At 44.2% G+C, this 26729-nt stretch overlaps 2 protein-coding genes, 1 long non-coding RNA gene and 1 other non-coding gene across 5 annotated transcripts in view; 3 read left to right on the forward strand and 1 right to left on the reverse strand.

Annotated features, from left to right (window-relative positions):
• The window catches only part of ABHD17C (abhydrolase domain containing 17C, depalmitoylase), a 56036-nt gene extending 52979 nt beyond the window's left edge, over positions 1-3057 (forward strand). The window contains exon 3 of the mRNA XM_036842342.1: positions 1593-3057. Within this exon, the coding sequence (XP_036698237.1) occupies positions 1593-1812 (220 nt within the window). The 3' untranslated portion in view covers positions 1813-3057. The remainder of the gene's footprint in view (positions 1-1592) is intronic.
• An 11197-nt stretch (positions 3058-14254) lies between these two features.
• LOC118890063 lies at positions 14255-21235 on the reverse strand. The gene is made up of 3 exons (XR_005018670.1): positions 20946-21235; positions 20345-20508; positions 14255-14892 (listed from the first exon to the last, which is right to left on the reverse strand). It is a non-coding gene; the product is annotated as an uncharacterized LOC118890063 (long non-coding RNA).
• On the forward strand, positions 17129-17201 carry TRNAA-UGC. The gene has a single exon. It is a non-coding gene; the product is annotated as a tRNA-Ala (tRNA).
• Positions 21236-23582: 2347 nt separating the features above from the next.
• Positions 23583-26729, forward strand: part of LOC118890060 (cell migration inducing hyaluronidase 1) — a 160114-nt gene continuing 156967 nt past the window's right edge. For both annotated transcript variants that reach the window (XM_036842340.1, XM_036842341.1), the window contains exon 1: positions 23583-23841. The gene's annotated coding sequence lies outside the window, so the exon portion shown is untranslated. The remainder of the gene's footprint in view (positions 23842-26729) is intronic.

Consider the following 26729-nt stretch of genomic DNA (forward strand, 5'->3'; position numbering starts at 1 on the left):
TGCAGAGAGTCTCCTAACTCATGCAGCGTGGAGCTGTCAGTAAATAGATTTTTAAATTGAATATAACTGGACTCTTGCATTCTTAGAAGAAGTCACTTTAAAATTTAAATATAAGAGGAAAGTAGATTTCTAAACAAGATTCCTAATCTGCAAAATTGACCCCTTCCACAGTGGCCCTGATCTTGGCAAATGACACGGCTGATGAGATTTTGCAGTCTTCCCGGATGTCTTGAGGTGGCTGGCAACTTCCTGAGTTGTTAATAAGGCTCTGCGACAGCTGTTTGTAGATCTTTGCAATGTGTAATGGATGTCAGAGCTCTGTACTATCACCACAGCCTCACGTCTGTCCTTTAATGATCTCTCCGAGCTTCAGTTCCCTCCTTGGTTTAACAGAGATGGTCCTTCCTCTTTCACTGTGGCTCATTGGAGATGCAATGAGGTTTTGTATGTAAAGTGCAGAGCACCTGGCTGTGGTCAATGCTGAGTAAATGTTAGCTATGACTTTTAACAAAATGATCCCTACGGGTAGTACCAATTTGATCCCTTTGTAACTTTGGCTAGGATCAGATACAGAAAGTCAACAGTAAGGGGGTCTCTGGCAGGAGGCCAGACTGGACAGAGGGTCGCCTGTCTCCATGTGTTTGCAGGTGAAATGACAGTTACCACTGTCAGAGAAGTTGCCTACACACGCAGCCCAACAAGGTTTACAGTCTTCTTAATTCCTCTTTGGGAAATGCTTTCAGAGTTTGCAGCACATTCTTTTGGAGATGCTCAAATATTCATCCTTTGTGGGTAGATTTGATTTTTGTAAACAGTCAGAAACCATTCAGAATTCAATCTTGGTGTTGTACATTAAGTTTTCAAGCTAAATGGCATGGTTTTTATTTAAAAATGAGGTATTTGTTTTTATGAAATGAGGTTTCTGAGGATCTTGTTAATCGGTGCTGAAGGTGGCTTACACGGAAAGAGTCCTGAAAACTTGAGTGGCTGTGGATTCAGTGCTCAGATTTCAAAAGAGGTATTCATTCTGGTATGTTAAGGTCTAGCTTGTTTATTTAAAAAAAAAAAATCCTCTCTCCAAAATATGAATATATCAGAAATATTAGTTACTGGATTGCTAGTCTGATGACATTTAGGAGTTCTGTTTTTAATAAAATACTTTAACAAAAACACAACGGCTAAATTCAGTGTGGTATTCTCAATTGGATCTTGGAACAGAAAAAGGACTTCAGTGGAAAAACTCATGAAATCCAAATAAAGTCCGGAGTTTGGTGACGTACCGATGCTGGTTTTCGGTTTTGGCAAATATACTATTGGTAACGCGTGGTGTTGGCCTTATGGGAAAGGGGTTGGGGTGGATGGGAGCTCTATGTTATCTTTGTACCTTTCCTGTAAATCCAGAATTATTGCAAAATGCAAAATTAATTTTTTAAAAAGTGAATTACTAGAAAAGTGAGGGGGGAAAGAACCCTCGCGTGCTTACCTTCCTTGCCTGTGAACGCCGACTCGGTTCCATTAAGTGTGATGTCTGTCATCTGTGAGCATAACTAAAGGAGTCCTTTTTCTCCCCCTCCCCCTTTCCTGTCTTGCAGCATTGACAAGATATCTAAAGTTACCTCTCCTGTGCTGGTCATTCATGGTACAGAGGACGAGGTCATCGATTTCTCCCACGGCCTGGCCATGTACGAGCGCTGTCCTCGGGCCGTGGAGCCCCTCTGGGTCGAAGGGGCTGGCCATAATGACATAGAGCTTTATGCACAATACCTAGAAAGGCTAAAACAGTTCATATCTCACGAACTTCCTAATTCCTGAAGAAGATGACTTGATTTTACCTCATCTACTGTGAACACAAGAATCCTCGGTTTTGCACATGCTTTAACTGGATAGCTGTCATGGCGGGATAACCACGAGGAAGTGCCCAGCTTTTCAGGGGTCCTACTCAAAGAGCTGAGGGCATCTTGGTCTTTCATATCCAGAGGTTCTACTAACTCACACATCATGTTAAACTGAACAGTTGTGATTCCCAGCTTCATTGCCTTGCAGAATGGGAATGAGAGCCGAGTGGGGGGACCGTTTTCTCGTGCTATAAAAGATGCTCACACCCCTTTCTCTTCCTTACCCACCACGTAGGATTCATTTATGCAGGACTCAGCTTCTCTCCACCCGTGTTCTCAGTATGTGACCTGCATCTCTCTTTCAGCCACTAGATTCATGGGTCCAATCCATTTGTGAAGCTGTGATAGTGTAACTGGAAACCATCGTGATGAAAATTCCTTCATTAATTTTTGTTAACACTCCGATCTTTCCCCCAAACAAATCAATTAAAGGGTAATTTACTGGAACTATCATGAACGGCTTCATCAACTGGAACCATATAAATATAACTGGAATATTCTTAAAAGGAAACTGGGGTTTTTTTTAAGTGTAAATTTATTACTAGTCCACAGAGTTTTAATATTTTGATCGTCTGGTTGGTCTAACAAAGAACCTAGCCGACTTTCCTTCTGTAAAGTCCTCCTTGTAGGCTTTTTTAAAGTACTGTACATATTTGCAATTACATTGTGCATAGATTCTTAATGGATAGTTTTCTTTTGTCAGGCTACAACAATGAACTGCAGATTCCTTGTTTGTAATGTAAATGATTGAATACATTTTGTTAATACGTTTTTATTCCTATGTTTTGCTATTAAAAAATTTTATAACATTTCCAAGACAAAAAATTACAAGTTTATGCTTTGAAAAATTTATGTAATTAAAATTTCACTAAACTAATCTTTTTAGTTTAGGAGTTATTTGGGTTTTGACACTGGAGTTGCGCCAGTAAGCATCAGAAGTGTAAGATGCTTAAAATTGCTACACTGCTTGTGTTGGTTGGGGGTTTGGGTTTGAGGGTTCTTTGGTTTTATTAAAAAAAATTTTTTTTTCCAAATTTAAAAGCCTTAAATGTACTGTAAGCCTCAGATTGTTGTACAGCTGGATTGCGGTTGATTGCCAGTTTGTGTACTGTTGCTTGGATGCGACACAGCAGTTGGTCATGGAATAAAGGATGCATGGATCAGAATGTGTGGGCTCATGTGGGTTTTTTCCTTCATCTCTCCATCAAAGAAAACATTCTGTCTAGATTTAAGAAGAAACCCTTGGAGCTTACAAACGTCACTACCTTTCTCAAAGTGTATATATTTTTTTAAACTTTTTAGTTTATATTGGAGTCTAGTTGATTAACAGTGTTGTGATAGTTTCAGGTGTACAGCAAAGTGATTCAGTTACACATATACATGTATCTGTTCTTTTTCAAATTCTTTTCCCATTTAGGTTGTTACATAATATTGAGCAGAATTCCCTGTGCTATACAGTAGGTCCCAAGGTGTGTGTTTTTGTTCTGTAAAAGACCATAGATTACTTTTGGAGAAGCCAAGATATAAAGCCTGTAGCAGTAAAGTACAGATGGAATCCAAATAGAGAGGGCAATGGATTCTGGCTATGAAACAAGAATGATGAAGGCAATCTCACTGTGACCTGGCTAGGAGGGAGAACAGGCCTGTTTCTTTGGAAAACCTGAGCTGAGTCTTTTCAGTCCTTTGATCACTGACTAGAAAAAGAGCAACTGAGGGATGCTTGTTTTCGACTCTCAGAACACCCCTTCTGGGCATGCAGGAAGAGAAATGGTGGTGGAGGGAAGGTGTAAGGGCGTGGGCTATGCTCCCGTGAGTGTGTGTTCCAGCACATTGCAGGCTACTTCCTGGTCTTAGATCAGTACCTGTAATGGGGGACCTTGGAAGGATGGGGCCCTGCTCACCTAGGGGAGTCATCAGTGAAGCTATAGAGGTGGTACCATCCCAGAGGTCCAGGAGACCTAGAAGGGAAAGAAGCATACCCAACAGCCTGCCTTTGGGGTGTGAGAGCAGCTAACCTAGGTTTCCAGAGACCTGATTTCTGATCCCGTTTGTCTGCTGCTTGCATCTTCTGTAACCAGTTCCCCCTTTTTTCCCTCCTGAACTATTTAGTAAACTTACTTTTGTCCGCCGAATTTCAGCAGTTAATGGGAAACGATAATAAGATTGACAATTACAGAAACTAAGGTGGCAAAGCCCTTTCAGTTCATTGTTTTTATAACTTGATGTAGGTGGTTTATATCTGTTGGAAGCAGCTCATGTTTTTTGACTCCTGTCTCTTTCCCCAAAACCGGGGAGGGGGTTTTGTCTACTCTTTCGCAGAGTTTGACATGGGGACAGCCTTTCTCTGAGGATGGTGTGTGTGGTGACAGTGGGAATCCCAAGAGAGACCCCATTCATGACAGTTTCAGATTACAAAACATACTTAGTACTGAACCTGAAAGATCTGCCACTTCTGTTTTCTGCTGTAAGATGTACGTGGGGTGAGGACCAACTCTCCTTGTGGGGGAGAAAAAAAAAAAAAAAAGCAAAAACAAACTAGCACTACTAAATAAAATGGAAAAATCTTAGACGCATGAACTGGTAAGAAAATAAAGACTATGTAGGCCAAATACTAGGTAAAGACGAGGAGCTTTGAAGCCAGTTTTCTCTTGGAAGGAATTTTCTGGACTATGTTAACCTGAGCATTGGTTTTCCAGTCTGGTGGAGCTCAGGGGACAGTAAACAAACCCTAGAGCGCCCTCCACGGTGGGGAGACTAATTGGAAGCTTCCCTTTTTAGAGGAAAATCATATGATCATCTCAATAGACACAGACAAAACATTTGATGGAATTCAATATCCCATTCATGATTAAAAACCAAAGCAAACTCTTATCAAACTAGGGCTAGAAAGCAACTTTATGAACAGATTATCTCAAAACAAACTGAAAAACCAATCATTGTACTGAGTGGTAAAACAGTGGAAGCATTATTCCATTTTAGATTGGGAATTAGCCATAGTACCATTCTCATTTCTGCTCAAAATTACACAAAGCCCCTAGCAAATGCAGCAGAGTCAAAGAAATGAAAAAGGTATAAGACATGGAAAAATAAAAAGGATGAATATGTTCTAAAGCCAGATTATTGTGGCTGCACAACTCACTAAATTTACCAAAAATCATAGAAATGTACACTTAAAAGGGGTAGATTTTATGATATGTAGATTATACCATAATAAAAAATGTTTAAAGAAATGAAAAATAAATAAAACTCAGATTATGATGTCTGGATAAAACACCAGACAGCTACACCAGAAAGTATCTACAAATTATTAGATGTAATAAGAATTTAGTTAGGTTGCTGGACACAAAAATCAATATAGAAAAGTCAATCTTATTTCTATAAATCAGTTAAAAATGTTTTAAATTCAATTAAAAACAAAGATACCATTTACAATAGCTTTAAAAAATATTGAGTAACTAGGAATAATCTAACACACATGTTAGACATACTCTGGAGAAAATCATAAAACTTTTTTGAAGGACATTAAAGAAAACCTAAATTAATGAGGGCTATACCATGTTAATGAATAAGAAGGCTCATTTTTAATATATTCTTCCCAAATAGACCTATAGGATTAATAATGATTCCAGTAAAAATCCCAACAGGATTTTTTGTCAGGAAACTGACAAGGTGATCCTAAAATTTGTATGGGAGAACAAAGTGCCAAGAATAGCCAGGGCAACTGAAGATGAAAAAGATGCAGACACGTGCTTTACCAGATAGAAGAATTCCAGGTGGGAAGTCTTAAGACTGAAAAGGCTCAGTCCTTCAGATTCTAGAGTCTAGAAAACTTTTCATGACCCTGACTGTAGCCCCTGACAACAGCTGCTTCAGTATTCTGTACTCACCTGACCATAGCTATATCATTACTGCTTGAAACCACAAAGGAATACATTTCTAGGTTTGATTTATTAAAAATAAAAAACTTTCATAGTAAAAGAAAAAATAGCATAACCTAGTGACAAACTGGGGCGACATTATAAAGCATAGGACATATAATGTAAAAATATATTTAATAATCAAATGATGAGGCATTCTTTATCAAAGAGCACAGGATGTGAAGAGACTATCTTAAGTGATTATTGTCCATAATAATCACATACAGATTCTATCAAATAATCAAATGACTATATCAAATATATATACATTTAAACAATGAAATGCCATTTTAAATTATAAACTTGGTACAAATATTTATTTGAAGAGGTTGCTCAATATTTATTTGAAGAGATTATTGCCCAAAATAATCACTTACAGATTTAATCAAATAATCTAATAGATATATTTTAAAATACATTCAAATAATTAAATGCCATTTAAATTATAAGCTGGTATAAATATTTGAATGATAATACCCATTGGTGGTAAAGGTTTGGATAAATAGTTACTTTAAAATTATATTGCTAATTTTACACACCAAGTTGGTACAAACGTTCTAAAGTATACTTTGAATCAAAAGCCTAATCTAGGGCTTCCCTGGTGGCGCAGTGGTTGAGAGTCCGCCTGCCAATGCAGGGGACACGGGTTCGAGCCCTGGTCTGGGAAGATCCCACATGCCGCGGAGCAACTGGGCCCGTGAGCCACAATTGCTGAGCCTGCGCGTCTGGAGCCTGTGCTCCGCAACAAGAGAGGCCGCAATAGTGAGAGGCCCGCGCACCGCAATGAAGAGTGGCCCCCGCTTGCCGCAACTGGAGAAAGCCCTAGCACAGAAACGAAGAGCCAACACACCCAAAAATAAAAACTAAAGAAATAAATTTAAAAAAAAAAAAAAAAAAAAAAGCCTAATCTAGCAATTTGGCTTCTAGGAATTTATCCTTAGGAAATAATCAAGAAGATGACGTGGGCTTATATGGGATAATCACTGCTACATTGTTAGTAAAAGTGAAAACTTGCAAACAATCTAAGTTTCCAGCAACAGGGATTTCATTTTTATTATGTCCGTACAATGCATTATTCTGTAACCATCATAAACGATGCTATAGAACAACATTTAGTGGCATGACAAAATTGCCAAAATACGTTATATGGTAAAACTGATCACTAAATAGCTCCCGTGTATGATTCTTCTCTTCACACCCTCACACATTCAAACTTGGACCAAGAGCTGGGTATGCACTGAAATGCTAATAGATGGACATCTTTGTTGTTGATGTTTAATTATATTGTCAATAAGTCTTTATAAAGAGGAAAGCCCAAACCTTCTTTCAGAATTCATGCGAAGTGGTTATAAAACATATCATCAGTAGGATCTTTTGTTAAAATAATTTGTTTTGGAATCCATTGGATGGCACTGTCTTACTCCCCAAGCTAGAAAGAACAAGTCATCCTCAGTAGATCTCATTCCCTCATGTGTGAGGGTTACTAAGCCAATAGACGAAGTTCATATAAATATCACATCCCATGCCATCCAGCTCCAATGCCTCCTCTTCCCTGAGGCCTTGCCTACCAGGATTTCTGCAAAGAAGACATAGTCGTGCCTGCAGGAGCTTGCACAGAGCTTGCCCAGGCAGAGGGCCTGGGACGCAGCCCTTGGAACAAGGAGGCCCGGCCCTATTCCTTCCCAGCCAGAGGAAAATATATGTAACATAAAATTCACCATTTTAACCAATTTTAGGTGTACAGTTCAGTGGCATTAAGTACATTCACACTGTTGGGCAGCCATCACCACCATCCATCCCCAGAAAATTTTCACCTTCCCAAACTGAAACTCTGTACCCATTAAACACTAACCCCTCATTTCCCCTCCCCTGGACCCTGGAAACCACCATTCTACTTTCTGTCTTTGTGAATTTGACTCCTCTAAGTACCTCATAGACGTGGAATCACACAGTATTTGTCCTTTTGTGACTAGCTTATTTCACTTAATAGAATGTTGTCAAGGTTCATTCATGTAACATTCATTTCCTTCCTTTTAAGGCTGAATAATTTTCTATTGTATGGATAGACCACATTTTGTTCATCCGTTCATCCGTTGATGGACATTTGGGTTGTTTCCACCTTTTGGCTATTGTGAATAGTGCTGCTATGAATATGGGTGTGTATACACACACACACACACACACACACACACACACACACATATATATTTGGAGACCCTGCTTTCAATTCTTTTGGATATATACCTAAAGGTGGAATGTCTGGATTGTATGGTAATTCTATTTTTACTTTTTGGAGAAAACACCAAAATTGTAATACTTGATCTGCAGTTCTTAACAGGAGTCTTGGGGTCTGTGGCCCCTTTGAGATGTCTGTACCTATGGGCATTTTTCTGGGGAGAAGGTCCACAACTTCAGCAGATTCTCAAAGGTATCAGTGATTCTGAAGGATTAAAATCACTGAACTAGACAGTAATGTCTACAGCTCCTTTTAAATTCTTTTTTTTAATTTTTATTTATTTATTTAATTATTTTTGGCTGTGTTGTGTCTTCGTTTCTGTGCGAGGGCTTTCTCTAGTTGTGGCAAGCGGGGGCCACTCTTCATCGTGGTGCGCGGGCCTCTCACTATCGCGGCCTCTCTTGTTGCGGAGCACAGGCTCCAGACGCGCAGGCTCAGTAACTGTGGCACACGGGCCTAGTCGCTCCGCGGCATGTGGGATCTTCCCAGACCAGGGCTCGAACCCGTGTCCCCTGCATTGGCAGGCAGATTCTCAACCACTGTGCCACCAGGGAAGCCCTACAGCTCCTTTTAAAGTCAATATTTTTGAATTCCAGGAACTGTGAGTACGGATTTGGGGGAGGTTAAGGAGCTTGAATGTATTCTGCAGGCAGGCCCAGGGAGGGAAGGGCATGGTCTGGTCAGAGCTCTCTGCATAAGGAGGGCATCTCTGGATGTGCGGGAGTTGAGTGCAGAAGCATTCACAGACCCAGAAGGGGCTGAGACCATTGGAAGAATCTTGGAGACAGCAGGCCTGGCTGTGACTTTTTCTGCCATGATACCGTGTGATCTTGGGCAATTCTCTTAACTGCTTTGAGCCTGTTCTTCATCTCTAAAGTGGTAGCAATCCCCACCGCAGTCCTGGTAGGATCAGAGGAAATTCTGTAGGTAGAAAAGCTTTGTAAGAGGTAGTGGGGCCTTAGACCCACTCATTAAATGTCTGGCTGAGTTTGGGTTTAGAACAAAACAGAGAACACTTTGAAAACTCTAGTTTAAGACAGTCTACCCTGTCGTAGCTTAATCATTACTCTGCTGCTAAATGATTTACCATTTGGCCCGACACAACTTGTTGACACCTGGCCCTGTCTGGCTCTGCTTCAGTCTGCTTCAGGGTGGGAGGGCCCAGCGCCTTCCAGACATGTGCAGATACTGTCTCCTGTTTCAGTGCCCTTCAGATCTCCCTTCCCTGGACTTCCAGATGCCCCTTAGATGGGCCTGGGAGGCACATGTAGATCCCGAGCCTGTCCAGAACTTTCTAAGATGGGACCTGGAGTGGGCCAGGATTTCTGGGATAAAAAAGATCCAGGTGGGTAGAGCAGTGGATCCTCTTGACTCTGACTTCTTAGTAAAGGCAGAGAAAACCAGCTTGGAGGAGAGCAGCAGATGAGGTCTGGGAAAGGGTGGGACGCCTTGAAGAAGGCGGCTCAGAAGAACGGATATGAAAGATGCCCTCTTAAAACATTTTTTAGACTTTAAAATTTTATCCAAAACAGTGGATAAAACCTATTTTTATATTTTAAGGGGAAAAAAATGAGCACCCATATTTCCATTATTGAACCTAAGATATAGAATATTACCAGGACCTTAGAAACTCACCTTCTCCCTGCATCTCCTCCAATCACATGCCTTTTCCTCCCTCACCCCACAGAGTAACCACTATCCTGAATTTTCTACTAGTCATTCCTTTGCTTTTCTTTATAGTAAGAATGTGTGTGTGTGTGTGTGCATATGTGTGTGTGCGTGTGTGTGTGATCTACTATTGGTAGACATACTGGTTATCTCCCAGATTTTAGCTGTTAAAGATATTTTTGTATTTCTCATGATATGAGAGACGTCTGGTTGCTGCTTCTTAACCCTAGTTACATGTTGAAATTACTGAGAAGCTTTTTTAAATGCTGATGTCTGGGTCCCACCCTCAGAGATTACAATTTAGCTGGTCTGGGTGCCACCTGGGCATCTGGACTTTTAAAAGCTCCCCAGGGGCCTCCAGTGGGCATCTAAATGCAGATCTTGACTCAGTAGGTCCAGGATGGGCCCCCAACTTCTGCATTTCTAAGAGGCTCCCAAGCGATGCTGCTTGCAGGGCCCCATTGCAGAGTAGGGGATCTGTCTGTTCAGCCTCACTCGGTAATGCCAAGTCATTTCCAAAGTAAGACACTGATTTCCCTCCCATCAACATTGGATAGAAGTTCTGGTCATTCACACTTTTTTTTTTTCAGCTGTGCCGCGTGGCATGCAGGATCTTAGTTCCCCAACCAGGGATCGAACCCGCGCCTCCTGCAGTGGAAGTGTGGAGTCTTAACCACTCGACCTCCAGGGAAGTCCCTAGTCATTCACACTTGACATCGTCTGACTTTGTGAATTTTTGCCTAAACAGTGTATGTGAACTACTACATCCCCGATTATGCATGGGAATGAGCAACTTTTCAAAAACACACGGGCCTTTTGTACGTTCTTTCATGTGAAATGTCTGTGCATGACTCTGGCCCACTTTTCTGATAGAGTTCTCTCTTTTTCAGGTGATTATATATTCTTGATATTCAAACTAATCTTTTATTTTCACGTGCTGCAAATATATTCTCCCAGTTTGTTCCTCGCCTTTTTATTTTCTTTGTGACATATTTTGCGGAACAGATATTCTCAGTTTTACTTGGGGAAACCCTAATGGGTTTTTGCTTCATTATTACTTTAATAAGTAGACTCAAAATACATTAAATTTTTTTGCAAAACCACAGGAAGAAATCGATAAACACCATCAATTCCAATAACACCAAATATCTAGATTGCCTCAGTATCAAGCTCCTTATACATAAATCACGCTTACTATATCCCTAATGTAGTAAAACTTACATTCTGGTGGCAGTGGGGCAACAGGCAATGATCAGATAAATGTGTAATACGCCCAGTGTTACCAGATGCTCTGAGGGAAAGTCAAGTAGGGTGGTCAGCGTAGTTGTTCCTGAGTCTTGCAGTATCCCGACAGATGTTTGTATTTCTAGAAATGCTAAGAAAGGTTTGTTTTTTGAGCTGAGCAATTATCTTATATTCTTTGTATATGCAGAGAACATAGCCGTTGAATAAATTAACAAGATATAGCCGGTGATTACCTTCCTAGAAGGCAGAAAGAACCCAGTTCTGTTAATTGGTTTCACTAGGTCTCATTTCTATGGGGGGGGGGGAAACCTATAAGGAATTTAAAATAAATTATTTTAGATCAAGGGTCAGAAAATGTCTTCTATAATGTCAGAGAGTAAATATTTTTGGTTTTGTGGACCATATGGTCTCCATACTCAAACTCTGCCACTGTTGTACTAAAGCAACCATAGATAGTGTGTAAAGGAAGGGATGTGCTTGTGTTCCAAGAAAACCTGATTTATAAAACAGGTGGCAGAGCAGCCGCATAGCACAGGGAGATCAGCTCGGTGCTTTGTGACCACCTAGAGGGGTGGGATAGGGAGGGTGGGAGGGAGACGCAAGAGGGAGGAGATGTGGGGACATATGTGTGCATATAGCTGATTCACTTTGTTGTACAGCAGAAATTAACACAACATTGTAAAGCAATTCTACTCCAATAAAGATGTTAAAAAAAATTAAATTAAATTAAAAAAAAAACAAAACAGGTGGTGGGCCAGATTTGGCTCATGGGCTGTAGTTTGCCAATCCCTGCCTTACAAATTCTTCTTTTTATGTTGTCTATTGCTTGTGTTTCATTTCAGAAATAACACATGCTCATGGGGGGGAGTGGTGAAATTCAAATAATACAGGAATATTTAAAGTAAAAAGATGAGAGGCCTCCTCTTTGCCTCCTCTTTCCTACTTTACTAATCCCACGCACCAGAGATGACCCAGGTGACATACTAGAAGGAAGCTTGGGACTTCCAATACGGAGACATGCCACTACCTCAGGGTCTCAGTGCAACCTAAGGGAAGATGTACATAAAGGGCAGATGGATGTAGCTGGGCAGTGCTTTGTCTCTGCACTCCTGCTGTCACCTTAAAGATGACCTCTGTTCTTTTCAGTGCAAGACACAGGTGGGCTTTTCTTTAAAAGCAAGACCGCTCGATGCATAATTAGTGGTCGATAGAAAAAAATATATAACAGGCATTCTTTTCATCAGACCTCATTTATCAAGCTGACTGATACTCAGAATTCCTCCCTCTCTCCCTCCCTTCCTTCCTTCCTTCCTTCCTTCTTTCCACAAATGTTTATGAGCCCAAACACTTGGTTCTGGGGATGCAGCAGTGAAGAAAGCCCCTATCCTCTTGCAGCTTATATGCTAGGAGGAGAAACAGACAATAACAGGCGAACAAATGAAAAAATCAAATCATAATGTGTTCTAAAGGAAACAACAAACAAGCCGAGAAAGTGATTAAGGGGATCGAATCTTTAGGCTTTTGAGAGGATTAGGACCTAGCGGTTCAACATGCATCTGGGGAGTCCCTCTGCCTGCGCTTGAATCTCAGCTCCACTGACTACTCCCTGTGTGTCACAGGGACACAATGTGACCGCTCTGTGCCTCAGTTTCCTCACCTGTAAAATAAGGGTGACTTAGTACTTACCTCATAATACTCAGGTGAGGATTGTATGAGCCTAGAACATACTGAGCTCTCAATAAAAATACTAGCTATTACCACCTGTAGAAATAGAACATTGTGGTCTCTACTGAAAGAATTTTCCAATGAACCCATTAGTGAAGGCCTCTTGGGAAGATATGGGAAAATGGCAGCATTCACTCCCGGCACCGTATCACGCAGAGCCATGGTTTTTGTGTGTCCTAGTATCTCTTGGGGTTTTTTTGCTTAATCAGAATTTTCCTTGTAAAAATTTTCTTCAGAAACACAAAGTGTTTCCATTTCTCTTCCATACATTTACACGCAATGGCCCTACCTCAGATTGTCACAGTAGAAACGCAGGGGCGTGCCAAACTTTCCTTCTGAGGACAGCGTGTGTCCGGCCTGCAACATGGTTTATCTTCAACGGACCACAACAATCTGATATCACCCAGCACTTACACTGATATAAAGAGGGACAGTTTTCCTTGGTGATATGAAGGAGAATTTCTAAAGTCAGCCAGCCTCTCTCTCTCTTTCTTTCTTCTTCTTCCTCCTCCTCCCCCTCCCCCTTCCCTCCTCTCCTTCTCCTCCTTCCCTCCTCTCCTCCTCCTCCTCCTCCTTCTTCTTCTTCTCTCTCTCTCCCTCTCCCAATTGTCTTGTAAACTTCCTTGCCTCCTGTATTTTCAATTTACATCACTTTACTAACGTGGCTCATACCTTGACCAGAAGTTCATGTGTTAAACCACGGTCTGCCACAAACATAGAATCACAAACCTGGGAGGTTCCTTGGGAAGTACCTGGTCTAGGATTCCCCAGGACAGGATGCCTCACACATTCTGAGGGGGAAGGTGGGAAAGGAGGAGGAGGGGAGGGACAGGACAGAATTACTACAATATGTCCTGGAATTCACATTTTCTAGTCATTAACTTTAGAAGGAGTATTATCTTTCTCTTATATATTTACCATTATTTTTCAAATGTATATAGATGTGGCTGTGATTAATAACCATTTTACAAAATCATTTACAGAATTCTTAGACTCACCAGTAACTTACTGTGTTAAATATATATATATATATATATATATATATTTTTTTTTTTTTTTTTTTTTTTTTTTTTTCTGGCCACGCTGCACAGCTTGTGGGATCTTAGTTCCCCAACCAGGGATTGAACCCAGGCCCCCAGCATTGGAAGCACGGAGTCCTAACCACTGGATCATCAGGGAATTCCCTAAATATTTTCTTTTTTTTTTTTTAAACAGTCTTTTTTTTTTTTAATATTTATTCATTTATTTATGGCTGTGTTGGGTCTTCGTTTCTGTGCGAGGGCTTTCTTTAGTTGCGACAAGCGGGGGCCACTCTTCATCGCGGTGCGCGGGCCTCTCACTATCGCGGCCTCTCTTGTTGCGGAGCACAGGCTCCAGACGCACAGGCTCAGTAATTGTGGCTCACGGGCCTAGTTGCTCCGCGGCATGTGGGATCTTCCCAGACCAGGGCTCGAACCCGTGTCCCCTGCATTGGCAGGCAGATTCTCAACCACTGCGCCACCAGGGAAGCCCCCTAAATATTTTCTGAACAGCAAATAATTAACTACAAGTCCTAGGATGCTGGACCAGTAGTTCTCAAAGTGTGGTCCCTGGACCAGGAGCATCTGCATCACCTGGGAACTCATTAGAAGTGCAGATTCTTGGCTCCCTTCCCAGACCTACCTAACCAGAAACTCTGCAGGAGAGGGGTCCAATAGTCTGCTCTAACAAGCCCTCCGGGTGATCTGATGTGATTCATGTTAAAGTTTGAAAATCTCTGAGCTGGATTATTTGACATTTAAATAAAAAAGGGATCCTACCGAGAATCTTTCCTATCCTCCCGATCAAGAAAAGACTCACTGTTCTTTGGCCACTGGAACAAGTAACCAGGAGAACAGGTTTTCAGGCTGTCCCAATTCATCAAGGACAGCTTCCTCTGGTCAGTATATGTGCTTCTGAGGGCCAGCCAATCAGCAACAGCCTTGCTCCAGTGACCAAGATGCCTCTGCTGAAGGTCGCTTAATGCCTGAATACTCCCACTGTTAAGAGTCTACTAATCCCCAGCCCCACACTTCCCAAATACTCTACAGGAGATCCGCAGTCTGCCGTGTTTACTGCCTTGCAAACGATGAATCCAGCTTTTTGCTTCAGATATCGAATAGAGGCCTCTTCCTTCAGCACCCCATGCAGAAAACTGGATTTAGTCCGAGATGAGAGCCGCTGCCACCTACGGGGGAAGAGGGCATCGTAAATGCATAAAGTGGGCCAGGTGTGAGGCAGTACTGAGTAAAGAAGTGGTGACATGGAAAGGCAGTCACATTTTTATGACACATACACCGTGTGGACCAAATGAAGCACCCGCCCCCGCAGCCATGGGGTCTACAGGCCCTCAGTCTGCAACATCTGAATCAGTCCACCCCTTCTTTTTTATACAAGAGGTGATCTAGGTAAAGGGAAATGCCCAAGAAAAATTGATTTAGTGGCAGTTTGTTTATTTATTTATTTTTCAAGAAAATGTGTTATTTTATTAATGCAAGCTTAAGAGCAATTATACAATATTTTTTAAACCTTTTTAAAAAAAATTTTTATTGGAGTATAGTTGCTTTACAATGTTGTGTTAGTTTCTTCTGTACAGCAATGTGAATCAGCTATACGTACACCTATATCCCCTCTTATTTGGATTTCCTTCCCATTTAGGTCACCACAGAGCACTGAGTAGAGTTCCCTGTGCTACACAGTAAGTTCTCATTAGTTATCTACTTTATACATTAGTGGCAGTTCAAATACAGTTCATTCCCACACTGTTGTACTTTCTATACTTTCGGAAAGAACATTTCATGGCATTGCAAAAAAATATCAAATGTGTTTATTATGTTGCCACTGAAACCATGAGGTATCCAGGTTCTGGCTAAGGGTATTAGCAATAAAAACAAAACAAAACGCTTCTTCTTGGCTGTCTAGGAATTTCATGGAGTATTTAAATACCATTTCACTCATATGTATTTATTTCCCATGCCAGGAGTTTCTCTTTGAGAGTACAGTATAAATCTCAGTGGAGAAATGTTATTTATCCATTAATGCATCTATTGAGCATCTACTCAGTCTCTCATTGTGCTAGGCTGCGGACAGAGAGATGGGTAAGATGCATCTCTGTGCCACAAAGCTCACAGCCGGAGGTGGGTAGGAGGGGGAAGAGAGGGGCGCAAACACACACAGTGCTGTGATTTTACAACAGAATTCTCTACAAGCTTCCATGAGAACTCAGGATGCGGGAGAGCAGAAAAAGTATCCCAATGGCAGCAACATTTGAGTCTTTTTTTAAAATAAATTATTTCTTTTATTTATTTTTGGTTGCACTGGATCTTTGTTGCTGTGCGCAGGCTTTCTCTAGTTGCGGCGAGCCTGCGGGTTTCTCATTGCGGTGGCTTCTCTTGTTGCGGAGCACAGGCTCTAGGCGCGTGGGCTCCACCAGTTGCTGCACGTGGACTCAGTAGTTGTGGCTCGCGGGCTCTAGAGCACAGGCTCAGTAGTTGTGGCGCGCGGGCTCTAGAGCACAGGCTCAGTAGTTGTGGCGCACGGGCTTAGTGGCTCCACGGCATGTGGGATCTTCCCGGACCAGGGCTCGGACCCGTGTCCCCCGCATTGGCAGGCGGATTCTTAACCACTGCATCACAAGGAAGGTCCCATAAACGACTCTATTTCTGATCCACTGGCATTTACACTCCAGTGGTATTGGGACAATAGGTAATAAACAACGAATAAAAGAAAAAAAATAAAAGAAAGATAAATCAGGGTAAGGGGATGGGCTAGAGAGTGATGGTGATGGAGACTATGTTTATAGGAAAGATGGGAAAGGCCTTTCTGAGTGTGATTTTTGAGCAGAGACCTGAATAAAGTCAGGGACGGGGTCATGCAGATAGCTGAAGAGGCATCATTTCAGACAGAAGAAACAGCAAGTATCAACACAAAGGGCCTCAGGCTGGAATATATTTAATGTGTTGAGGAAGCAGCAAGACGCCAAAGGGGGCTAGAGTCAAGCAAGCAAGATGTCTAGTGACTGTGGTTGGAGTGGCAGCAGGTGGGCCCTTGCCCATCACGTCTCCAGATTTTGCTCCGAGTGAGAAGTAAATTGGAGGGTTTTGAGTAGAGAAGGATCATGTTTTGACATCTGTGTTGGAAGGAAAACCCTAGTCATAATTCCTTTGTAATGCTTCTATTTTTCTTTTTAAATTGTGGTAAAATTTACCATCTTAACCACTTTAAAGTGTACAGTTTAGTAGTGTTCAGAGTATATTCACACCGTTGTGCAACCAATATCCAGAACTTTGTCATCTTGCAAAAAGGAAACTCTACCTCTGTTCAACGACGGCTCCTTGTCCCCCCAGCCCCTAGCAACCACCATTCTACTTTCTATGCTATGAATTTGACTACGTACTTCAGTAAAGAGGAGGCGTATAGGGACTTCCCTGGCGGTCCAGTGGTTAGGACTCTGTGCTTGCACTGCAGGGGGCCTGGGTTCGATCCCTGGTCAGGGAGCTAAGTTCCTGCAAGCCGTGTGGCATGGTCCACCCCCCCAAAAGGAGGCATATAGTATTTGTCTTTTTGTGACTGGCTCATTTCTTTTAGCATAATGTCCTCAAGTTTCATCCAAGTCAGGATTTCATCCCTTTTTTAAGGCTGAATAATATTCTGTTGTATGGATATACCACATTTTGTTTATCTCCTCATCAGTTGATGGACACTTGGGACTTTCTGACTATTGTGAATAATGCTGCAATCAATATGAGTGTACAAATGTCTCTTCAGTACCCTGCTTTCAATTCCTTTGGCTATAGACCCAGAAGTGGGATTGCTGGATCAGATCGTAGTTCTATTTTTAATTTTTTCACAAATGCCATATTGTTTTCCATGGTGCTTACATCATTTTACATTCTCACCAATAGTGTACAATCTCTCCACAGCCTCGCTAACACTTGTGATTTTCTAATTTTGTTTTGTTCTGTTTATAGTGGCTATCCTAATGGGTGTGAAGGAATATTTCATTGAGGTTTTGATTTGTATTTCCCTAATGATTAGTGATGTTGAGCATCTCTGCATGTGCTTGTTGGCCAGTTGCATATCTTTGGAGAAACGAGCAATGCTTCTGTGACCTGCCAGGACACTGTCTAATATCAAGGCAGTTTAGAGCCCTCACTGCAGCAATTCTTCAGTAAGATCTACTAAGCTCACAAATGCTTGGTGTGATCGGCCTGTGATATATTCTCTTCTGGAGCAGGCAACTTCCAAAGGAAGAACTAGAAATGCTCACATCAAAGTGTTTAACTAGAAGCAATGAAAACTAAAAGTACAATGAAATATAATAGTTTTCTACTACGTTGGCAATGGGTTAAAAAAAAAAAAAGAATACCAGGTATTAAAGAGGATTCAGGGAAAGAGGCCCACTCATGTGTGGATTGTTGGAATGGAGACTGGTCTAACTTTTCTAGAGGGTAAGTTGGCTTTAAGTTGATGCAGGAACTTCCCTGGTGGCCCAGTGGTTAAGAATCTGCCTGCCAATGCAGGGGACACACGTTCGAGCCCTGGTCCGGGAAGATTCCAAATGCTGCACAGAAACTAAGCTGCAAGCCACAACTACCGAGCCCACATGCTGCAACTACTGAAGTTCGTGCGCCTAGAGCCCGTGCTCCGCAACATGAGAAGCCACCGCAATGAGAAGCCTGTGCGCCACAACAAAGAGTAGCCCCTGCTCGCCACAACGAGAGAAAGCCCACGTGCAGCAACGAAGACCCAACGCAGCCAAAAATAAAACAAATAAATACATAAGTAAATAAGCTGATGCAAACTTAAATTTATCCAGAAGAAATAATGAGAGAGAAGTGCAAAGGTGTTCAAAATCATAGCCTCATTTAGAATACTGAAATCAGTATTAGGGGATTGATTATATAAATTACGTCCATATTAGGAAACAGTATACCATTTAAAGATAATGTTGAAGGAGATTTAAGACTTGGGGAAATGTTTACGGTATATTATTAAGTGAAAAAAGGCTTATTATTATATATGGCATAATTTTTTTGCCATTTAAAAATTTATTCACTTTTTTCCTAGGTAGCACATTCACTTGGTTCAAAAATGAAAAAGCACAAAAACATACACAAGGAAAAGTCTATTTCTTATTCCTGTCTTATTCTATCATCCTACAACCCCACCAAAACCATCACCAGCAACAGACAGGAAATCATGTTATTGGTTTCTTGTATAGCATTCTAGATGATTTCTTATGCATCTATAAGTAAATGCAAATATATATCCTTTTTCCTTTCCCCTTTTGGACAAACGGTAGCTTGCTATATACATTGATTTACACTTTGATTTTTCATTTTAATACATAAAACTGATCCTTATTCTTTTAAAAAAATAGCTGCATACTATTCTATTATGTGAATGTAACATACGTCAGTTAGCCCTACCACTAGGCATTTAGGCTGTTTCTAATTTTTTGTGATTACAAATAGGGCTGCAATGTATAACCCTGCACATGTCATTTCACACATGGTGCAACACTGTCTATAGGATAAATTCCTATAAGTGGAACTGCTGAGTCAAATATTATGTACATTCTCAAAAGTCTTTGCAGACTGCCCTCAGAGGTTGTACCAAATGGAAATGTCACCAGCAAGGTATAAGGCAAGGCTCTGTTCTCCAACCTCACGCCATCCCCTAACAAAGATGGTATCAGCAAATGTTTGGAGTTTTGCCAATCTGATAGGGGTTTCAATGTAGCATTAGTTTGCATTTCTTTGTTTATGGGCAAAGTTGAGCCTCTTTTCAAATGTTTATGAACTATTTGGGTCTTTTTTTCCATGAACTGCATGTATAAATATATCATTTTAATTAAAAATGCTCATCTGGGGAATTCCCTGGTGGTCCAATGGTTAGGACTCGGCTCTTCCACTGCTCTGGCCCGGGTTCAATCCCTGGTCGGGAAATTAAGATCCTGCAAGCCATGCGGCGCAGCCAAAAAAAATGCTCTATCTGTGTATTCATTTATTTATCATGTAAACGCTTCCTACACACCAACTCTGTTGGACATTATAGGCGCTACTGTAGGTAAAGGGGTGAACTTGGGAGACTCTGCCCCTGCTCTCCCAAAATGTGTGAGCTGGTGGAAGAGAAGGATTTTGAGCTAAACATTGAACTACTTATGGAATACTTACATACATGTACATATTTGTGCATCTGTATATGTAATTTATACATGGAAAAATACTTGGTTATACACTATGAGTTAACAGAGATGATCTTGAGTAGAAGTGATATTTTTCCTTTGTGCTTTTCTATATTTTCTGAGCTTTTTGTAATGTACATACATTATGTTTGCAGTTAGTTGATTTCTCCTTTGTTCATTTTCTGAATTTTCGAAGTTTTTTTTGTTTTTGCAAAGAACACGTATGATTTTTGCATTTAGGAAAAAGAACAAAGTGATATGAAAACATCATGTACAGGCACACAAGTTTACATGTATTTTAGACAGAAAAAACACAGGAAAGAACGTTCTTTCTGTATGGTAATGAGGACACTGCAGAGAAAGATGTAGAAATCTATTTTCAGAGCTCCTAAGTGGCTGGCCAGTGTTCTAGGACTTCCCGTCCCAAATTCCAGTGCAGACCTCCACTCACCAGAAAAACTGAGGACTTGTCTCTCCTCAGCTGGGCAACCTCATCTGCATCCAACAAAACAGGAACTGAGCAGTTCTGAGTCTTGGAAATCTGGCCCCAGGGCCCATGGCTGGGAATTTCCCTTTTCGGATGCCAGCTTCAGGCTTGGTGTCCAAGGGCGACCCCTGTTGGTGGAATTGAAATATGCCCATTATTTGCGAGCTGCTATTAGGATTGGCATCCCTGAGGTTTTATTTTTTTGTGGGGTCTGCTGGAAACCTTAAAGCCAACAGCCACTCGCTCCTTACCCCAGCTGCTTCCCAACTTTCCATGCCCCCCCTTGCCCCAGGTTTGCCTGCTGTTTGCCTGGGAAAACCAAGTCTGGGGCTTGAAGGATGAAGCCACAGTTGTGGCCAGCTTTTAAACATCACACAGGCAGGCTACTATAGGGGCAGGGGGCTGGCTTTGCTGGCCAGAGGGTAGAGTGCGGTGACTCTTGCTCTAAGTGACAAACTTGGATCCTGCCAGCCGACTGAAAACACCAGACTTGGGCAGCTTATGGGAGCAGCGAGCAGGTAGGCCATTCTACTACAAGGATGTGGTTGAGGGGGCAGCAGCTTACCTGAGGAAGACAGGCTGGAGGCAAATTCACATGGAGGAAAAGGGCAGGCTTTCTGGGTGGGGTCACACCATTTAAGAATATTTCCTCTCTATCTGGAGATTCTGCCCAAAACCAGAAAACCCAGTGCAGCTTTTCTTGACCAGCTCCTGTGTCTGCATGTATAAGAGCAAGACCTTGACTTGAGGAAAGTATGGGTAGTAATTATGCCAGAGTCATGTTGCCAACATTCATCCAAAAAAAGAACTACCCACGTACCCCGTCCATCACTGAGTGCTGAGTGGAAGTGCTGAATGGAGCTCTGCCTGAAGAATCTGTTTTTAGACAAGCAGAGCCTGTTTGTAATTCATCAGCATTGCTCTTTTTCCCCGGGGCACTGGTCTGTGATAAAGAAAACTGGACACCAAGGAATGTGCTGGGCATTTCTGTGCTTTGAGAAAACATGACTAAGCACTTCTCAGAGCCCATCAGCAGACAAGAATCCTTCTTTACTATTTCATCTCTCAGACGCCTGTGGTGCAGGCTTCTCTCCAGAGACCTCATTCCCTGCAGGCCCCAAATCTACTCTCTCCTGATGGGAGAGAGGAGAATCCCACCTATCCCTCTCATTGCTCTAAGCAAGGCTGACCCTTCTCCACCTGTACCAAATGCTCAGCAGCCTCCAAATGCTTGTGGGTCCTGGAATCTGGGGGGTCCTCTTAAGAAAGAAATCAGGAATTAGGGTACGGTGTGGGGCACTTGGGTGGGTTCCTTCTAAATTTGCTGGAAAGGAAAGGCTGGGGAGGGAAACCTACCATAGGACCCAGCTCATTACCTCCCAAGAAGTCAAGAAAGTCAAGAAGTCAAGAAAGAGAATCCCGATAACAGACCTAGTGACGGTCAAGATCAGCTTTCTGAGAAAGGCCTGGAGAGAGAATGCATTGCTTCCCCAGCTTAGCCAGGTAATCAAGGCTTCTGTCCCAGTGCAGAAAACGTGGACACAGACTCCAGCAGCTTCTGACTATGGCCTCAAAGCCCAGACATAGATTCACGAAGCGGTGTGTGCTGCCTAGGATGAGGACTGTCCCTGCCGGGTCGGTTCGCACACGGCACTGGCTGGAAGGGAGAAAGGAATGTACCTCCTAGGAGGACTCCAGTTAAACAGGTGAGGGACTGAGTTGTAAGCTCCAAAAAAATGGGAGGGAATACAACAAACAGAGAAGGAGAGTAGAGAGCTCCAAATCACAAAGTGAGTTAGTGGCGGAGTTGAGAGGAGACTCCACGTGCCGCAGGGACCTGCAACGGGCTCTTTCCACTAGTACTGTTTCCCCGGGCAGGGGATTATCTAGTGCAGTCATGCCTTCTTGCTCTGACCCTTGAGGACCTCAGTCTGTCCAGTTAGAGAGGTACAGAGCTCTCTCCCACGTACGGGAAGGATTCTAACTTGCTGAAGACCTGCTGTGTGCTAGGTACCTGTACTATTGTGACCTCACTTAAATCCTACCAGTCAGTAAGGAAGCATCAGAGAACGCATTTTCCTGATGAGGAAACTGATGCCCAGGGAGGTTAAGATCCATGTGGGCAGTCACATACCTGGTGTGTCTGACTCTGGTTTCAACCCAAGGCCCCACGCCTTTTCCTCTCGGAGGGAACGCTAGGTCCTAGACCCGGATCTCTTTCTACGGCCACTGTCTGCTTACCAAATGCAAGCTCGTGTACCCCACGCACAGTGAGGCCAAACAAACCGAAATGTGGGAATTTGGAGCAGAGAAAGGTTTATTGCAGGGTTATGTAAGGAGACAGGTGGCTTGTGCCCCCCCAAACCCAGAACTCCCCAAAGGGTTTCAGCAAAGCATTTTTAAAGGCAAGGTGAGGGAGGGGCGTAGTTGGTTATTGCAAACTTCTTGGTGTAGGAATCCTCTGTTCCTGAAGCTGTCCACCTAGGTCAGGTCACGGTGTTTCTGTAAACCTCCAACAAGACAACTGTTATTCTCTGTTCTGCAACTTTCTATCACTTTATGCATGAAAAAGTGTCATACTCTTAAAGGTCAGAGGTTTATCACGGGCTATCCTGTATATTTCAGGCTACAGGCAACAATGTTAACTCGAAGCAAAAGCAATAGAATACACAGGTTAAAAAGAAACATCTAATATTGGGTCAGATTTGTTCTTCCCTATTACACCCTAATTTAAAAAAAGATTCTGAGGCTTAATAACCCTGAACCTTATCTCCCCGCGATTGTGCTCCAGACGCGGGACTTTCTCCTCCATAGCCTCTCCTACCCCTGGGCGCGAGTGGGGTTTTAACCCTGCGCACCGGCGACCCTAAGGCCTCTGAGTCCGGAGAACAGGCTCTGGGCGGCCCGCTACGGCTGCTCCACCCGAGTCCTGGGCTCCAGCGCCCTCACCTGGCTGCTGCCGCTGGACTCCGCGCGCCCGGGTTCCGCAGGCTCGGGTCTGCGTCTCCCAGAGCGGCCGCCAGAGCCCGCCCGGGTCCGGCCGGGGCGCGGGGCCCCCGCCCCACTTGGGCAGGGGGGGAGCTTCAGCGGGGGGCGGGTCGGTGGCGCGCGGGCGTCAGGGGCCCCGGGGAGGAGTCAGCCCGGCGCGGCCGGCTGAAGCGGCAGCTTGCTATAAAAGGCGCCGCTCTGGCCGGCGGCCGGGGAGCGCGGGCGAGCGCAGCGCTTTGCAACCCGGCTGAGCCTGGCGAGCGCAAGTGGCGCGGCGTGCGGCGGCGGCGGGGCGCTCGGGGCCGGAGGAGCTGAGCGCGGTCAGGGGCTGAGCCCTGCTTTCCCAGACGAACTACCACTACGCTTGCCCACGTCCCGGGAGATCGCAGGGCCCGTCAGTGTGCCACCCACCGCTCCGGCCGCTGCGCTTCTGGCCCGCGAGGCGTGCCACTGTCTTGGCTATCGACCGGGAGGTAAGAGGGCCGGGCTCGGCGCGCCAGGGCTGCGCGTACTGCCCAGCCTCAGAGGGGGTGGCAGATTGGGGGTTCGGCGCCTCCACCAGTGATAGGGAAAACGTTACCCGTCATTGGCTTCTGTTTGTCCACTCAGTGCTGTGCGGTCCGCCTCTGTCTGTCTGTCCACGTGTCTGTTGAGGGGCACACGTCCTTGTCTCTGTCCGCTGTGGGATTTCTGTGAGATCGTGTGAGCCTTTGCAAGCAGCAGGTGCCAGGGGCTCCAGTGTCCCCGGAGCGCATCCAGCCGGGGGCAGATACCCGTTTTCCTTAGAGTTCCCCCGTTCTGAATGTCTCGGGGGGGCTTGCGCCCCAAACAGTGTCTTGCCGAGGAGGGACTGCTCCGAGGGTCAGGTCGCGGAGTCCAGCCCACAAGGAGCCGGCTCACACTGTGCATGAGTGGGCATGCATCTGGCAACAGGTCTGCGCCCTGCTGCTCGGCCTTCAGCACGGTCTTCCTTCTGGTTTTCCCCTCCGCCTCCCGCTGCCTACACGCTCGCGCACTCCCCGACGGCGTTAGGCACCCAGCATCGCTCTGGCACGCGACGGGTGGAGGCAATTGAATGTTAGATGACACGAGGGCCCCTACTGCTGTTTAGGCTGAGATCCCCAACCTGCCATCGCTGCAAGAGGGTTCGGCGGTCCCTGGCAAGGGTCGTCAGCTCCAAGAAAGGTCATATTAGGTTGGGAAGAAAGTCAGGGACCTGGTGGAGTGCAGGCCAGGGCCGTGGCCAGGTCTCCAGCTCGCCGCTCTGGGAACCAGGGCCAGAGACATTCTGGAATGGACCCGGCCGGACGCATGTGCTCTTGAGAAAGGAGCTCAGTGCGCCGAGGTCCTCCGCCGCAGACTCGCTGTCCGCGTTCTCAGAGACGGCCGCCGTTCCCCAAGAGTCCAACACTGCTGCCGTCCCCGGCGCGCCGCCAGGAGCCGGGTTTGAGGTCCTGAGTCCTGCTTCATGCAGCCAACGCTGCCCACAGGTGAGAACTCCCTTTTTAAACCAACCTTTTGATGTGTGAGCCAGTGCCTGGCTGCAGCCTGGGAGCGAGTCTCTCTTTCCATTCCGGCGGTCTGGAGCGTTATCCCGGGCGCGCCCGGGGGCGGGAGCCGGCGGCTCTGCGTGCCCAGGCGCGGAGCCACCATGGACAGCTCCCAGCCGCTTCCTCCACTCCCGGTCTGTGGCCCTGGGTCTCCCGGGGAAGTCGCGCGGCTTTCCTCCCAGACTCAGAGTAGGGGCACAGGGCAGGAGGAGAGGGACCACTAGTCTGCGGGAGCCCTCGGTGTCCGGTCCCAAGGAGACGTGAGCCACTCAAAAGGAAGATAAAGGGAGCCCGCGTGGTTTGTGACCGGCTGCTAGATCAGCCTGCAGCTGAGCTCTGTACGCGACCTCCGGAATGGTGTCGCGGGTGCGCTTCTCTGGCTTTTCAGCAGCCCCATGGGGCCCTCCGAGGTGTTATGACTGTGTGACGCCTGAGCGTTTGACTGAGGCAGTGACATAATGCCAGACCTAACTGACCTCCCTCAAACTGTTTTCTGCACATGATATAGGGTCATGTTCCGTTTTATTAAATTATTTAGTAAATATGGTACTGGGAGGCGATATTAGTTTCACAGTTACAGTGACAGAATGGAGAAGAATCAGACAGAACATGTGCATAGAGAATGAGTTTGGATGCATTTGCAAAAGCAACTATGCTGTTTTCCGATCCTAATCATTTCCTCCCAGGTCCATAACACTTTTAAGAAGCTTCCATTGGTTCCTCTTTAGCCCAGTAGAGGGTTTTTCAAGTTGGTTGCTTGGAAACAGGGTGGAGAGAACCTGTAGGGGTTAATCTGAGTAAATTAAACATCTCCCTTCTCTGATAAGAAATGACATTGGCTGGGGCTCTTCTTTTTGTCGTTTTCACCTATACAGAAGATGTATCTTCCTTCATTTTAAAATTGCAAGAAATTCAGAAGATCTGCTTCTGTTTGTGACTGGCGAAGGTCCATGGAGAGTAAAAACAATTAAGCATCTTTATTTATTTACTTTTGGAGCAGCATGTGTGACTTTTCGAAAGTCACTTAAGTTCTGTGTCTGTTTCCCCATCTGTAAACTGGGGACAACACAATCTACCTTGCAGAGTTGCTGATGAGAATTAAGTAGCACAGTGTAAAGCACTTATACCGGTGCTGAGCACAGAGAAATCTCTTAAAATGGTAGCGATTATAGGTATATTTTAAAGACGGTTGTGCACTGCTTTTGACTTATGTTCACCAGCCCTCTATTCTCTTTCCTAACCTAGTAATTGTTTGATAGGGACTCCAGCTCCACTTTATATTCATGTTCGAAAACTTGTTGATGGAATTGATGAAAGTGCTGAAGTTGATCACAATGCTGAAACAAACAAAACAAAACAAAACAAACAAAACTTGTTCACCAAAGAAAAATGGAAGAATTTTTGCATGAAACAAATCAGTTGCCTGTTTTTCCCACCTGTACCACTTGGAGAAAAGATAAAGTAAGTAATTTTCAGAATCTTATCACAGCCCTCTGGTTGAAATGATCAATTCTTCCTGATTCTTCTCTCAAAAGAATGCAGGATCTTCCGAGGGGCCTCTTTGTCCTCTTGAAGGTGAAGTTCCCTTGGGTGTTGATGGAGATTGGCCTCCACAGCCCCATTTCTGGATTCCTGCAGGATGAAGTGAGGGGTTGCTGCACTAGGGCAGCACCTGGTCCAGGAAACCCCTGAGGGGTCGTTACCAGGCAGGAAGCGCATTCCCTTGTGCTTGAGCCTTGCTTGGCTGTGAGACCCTGATCAAGACACGCACTCGCTCTGCCTGGTGCCTTACCACTTATTTGTTCTCAGAT

The sequence above is a fragment of the Balaenoptera musculus genome, chromosome 2 (genome assembly GCF_009873245.2).
Source record: "Balaenoptera musculus isolate JJ_BM4_2016_0621 chromosome 2, mBalMus1.pri.v3, whole genome shotgun sequence".
NCBI lineage: Eukaryota > Metazoa > Chordata > Mammalia > Artiodactyla > Balaenopteridae > Balaenoptera > Balaenoptera musculus.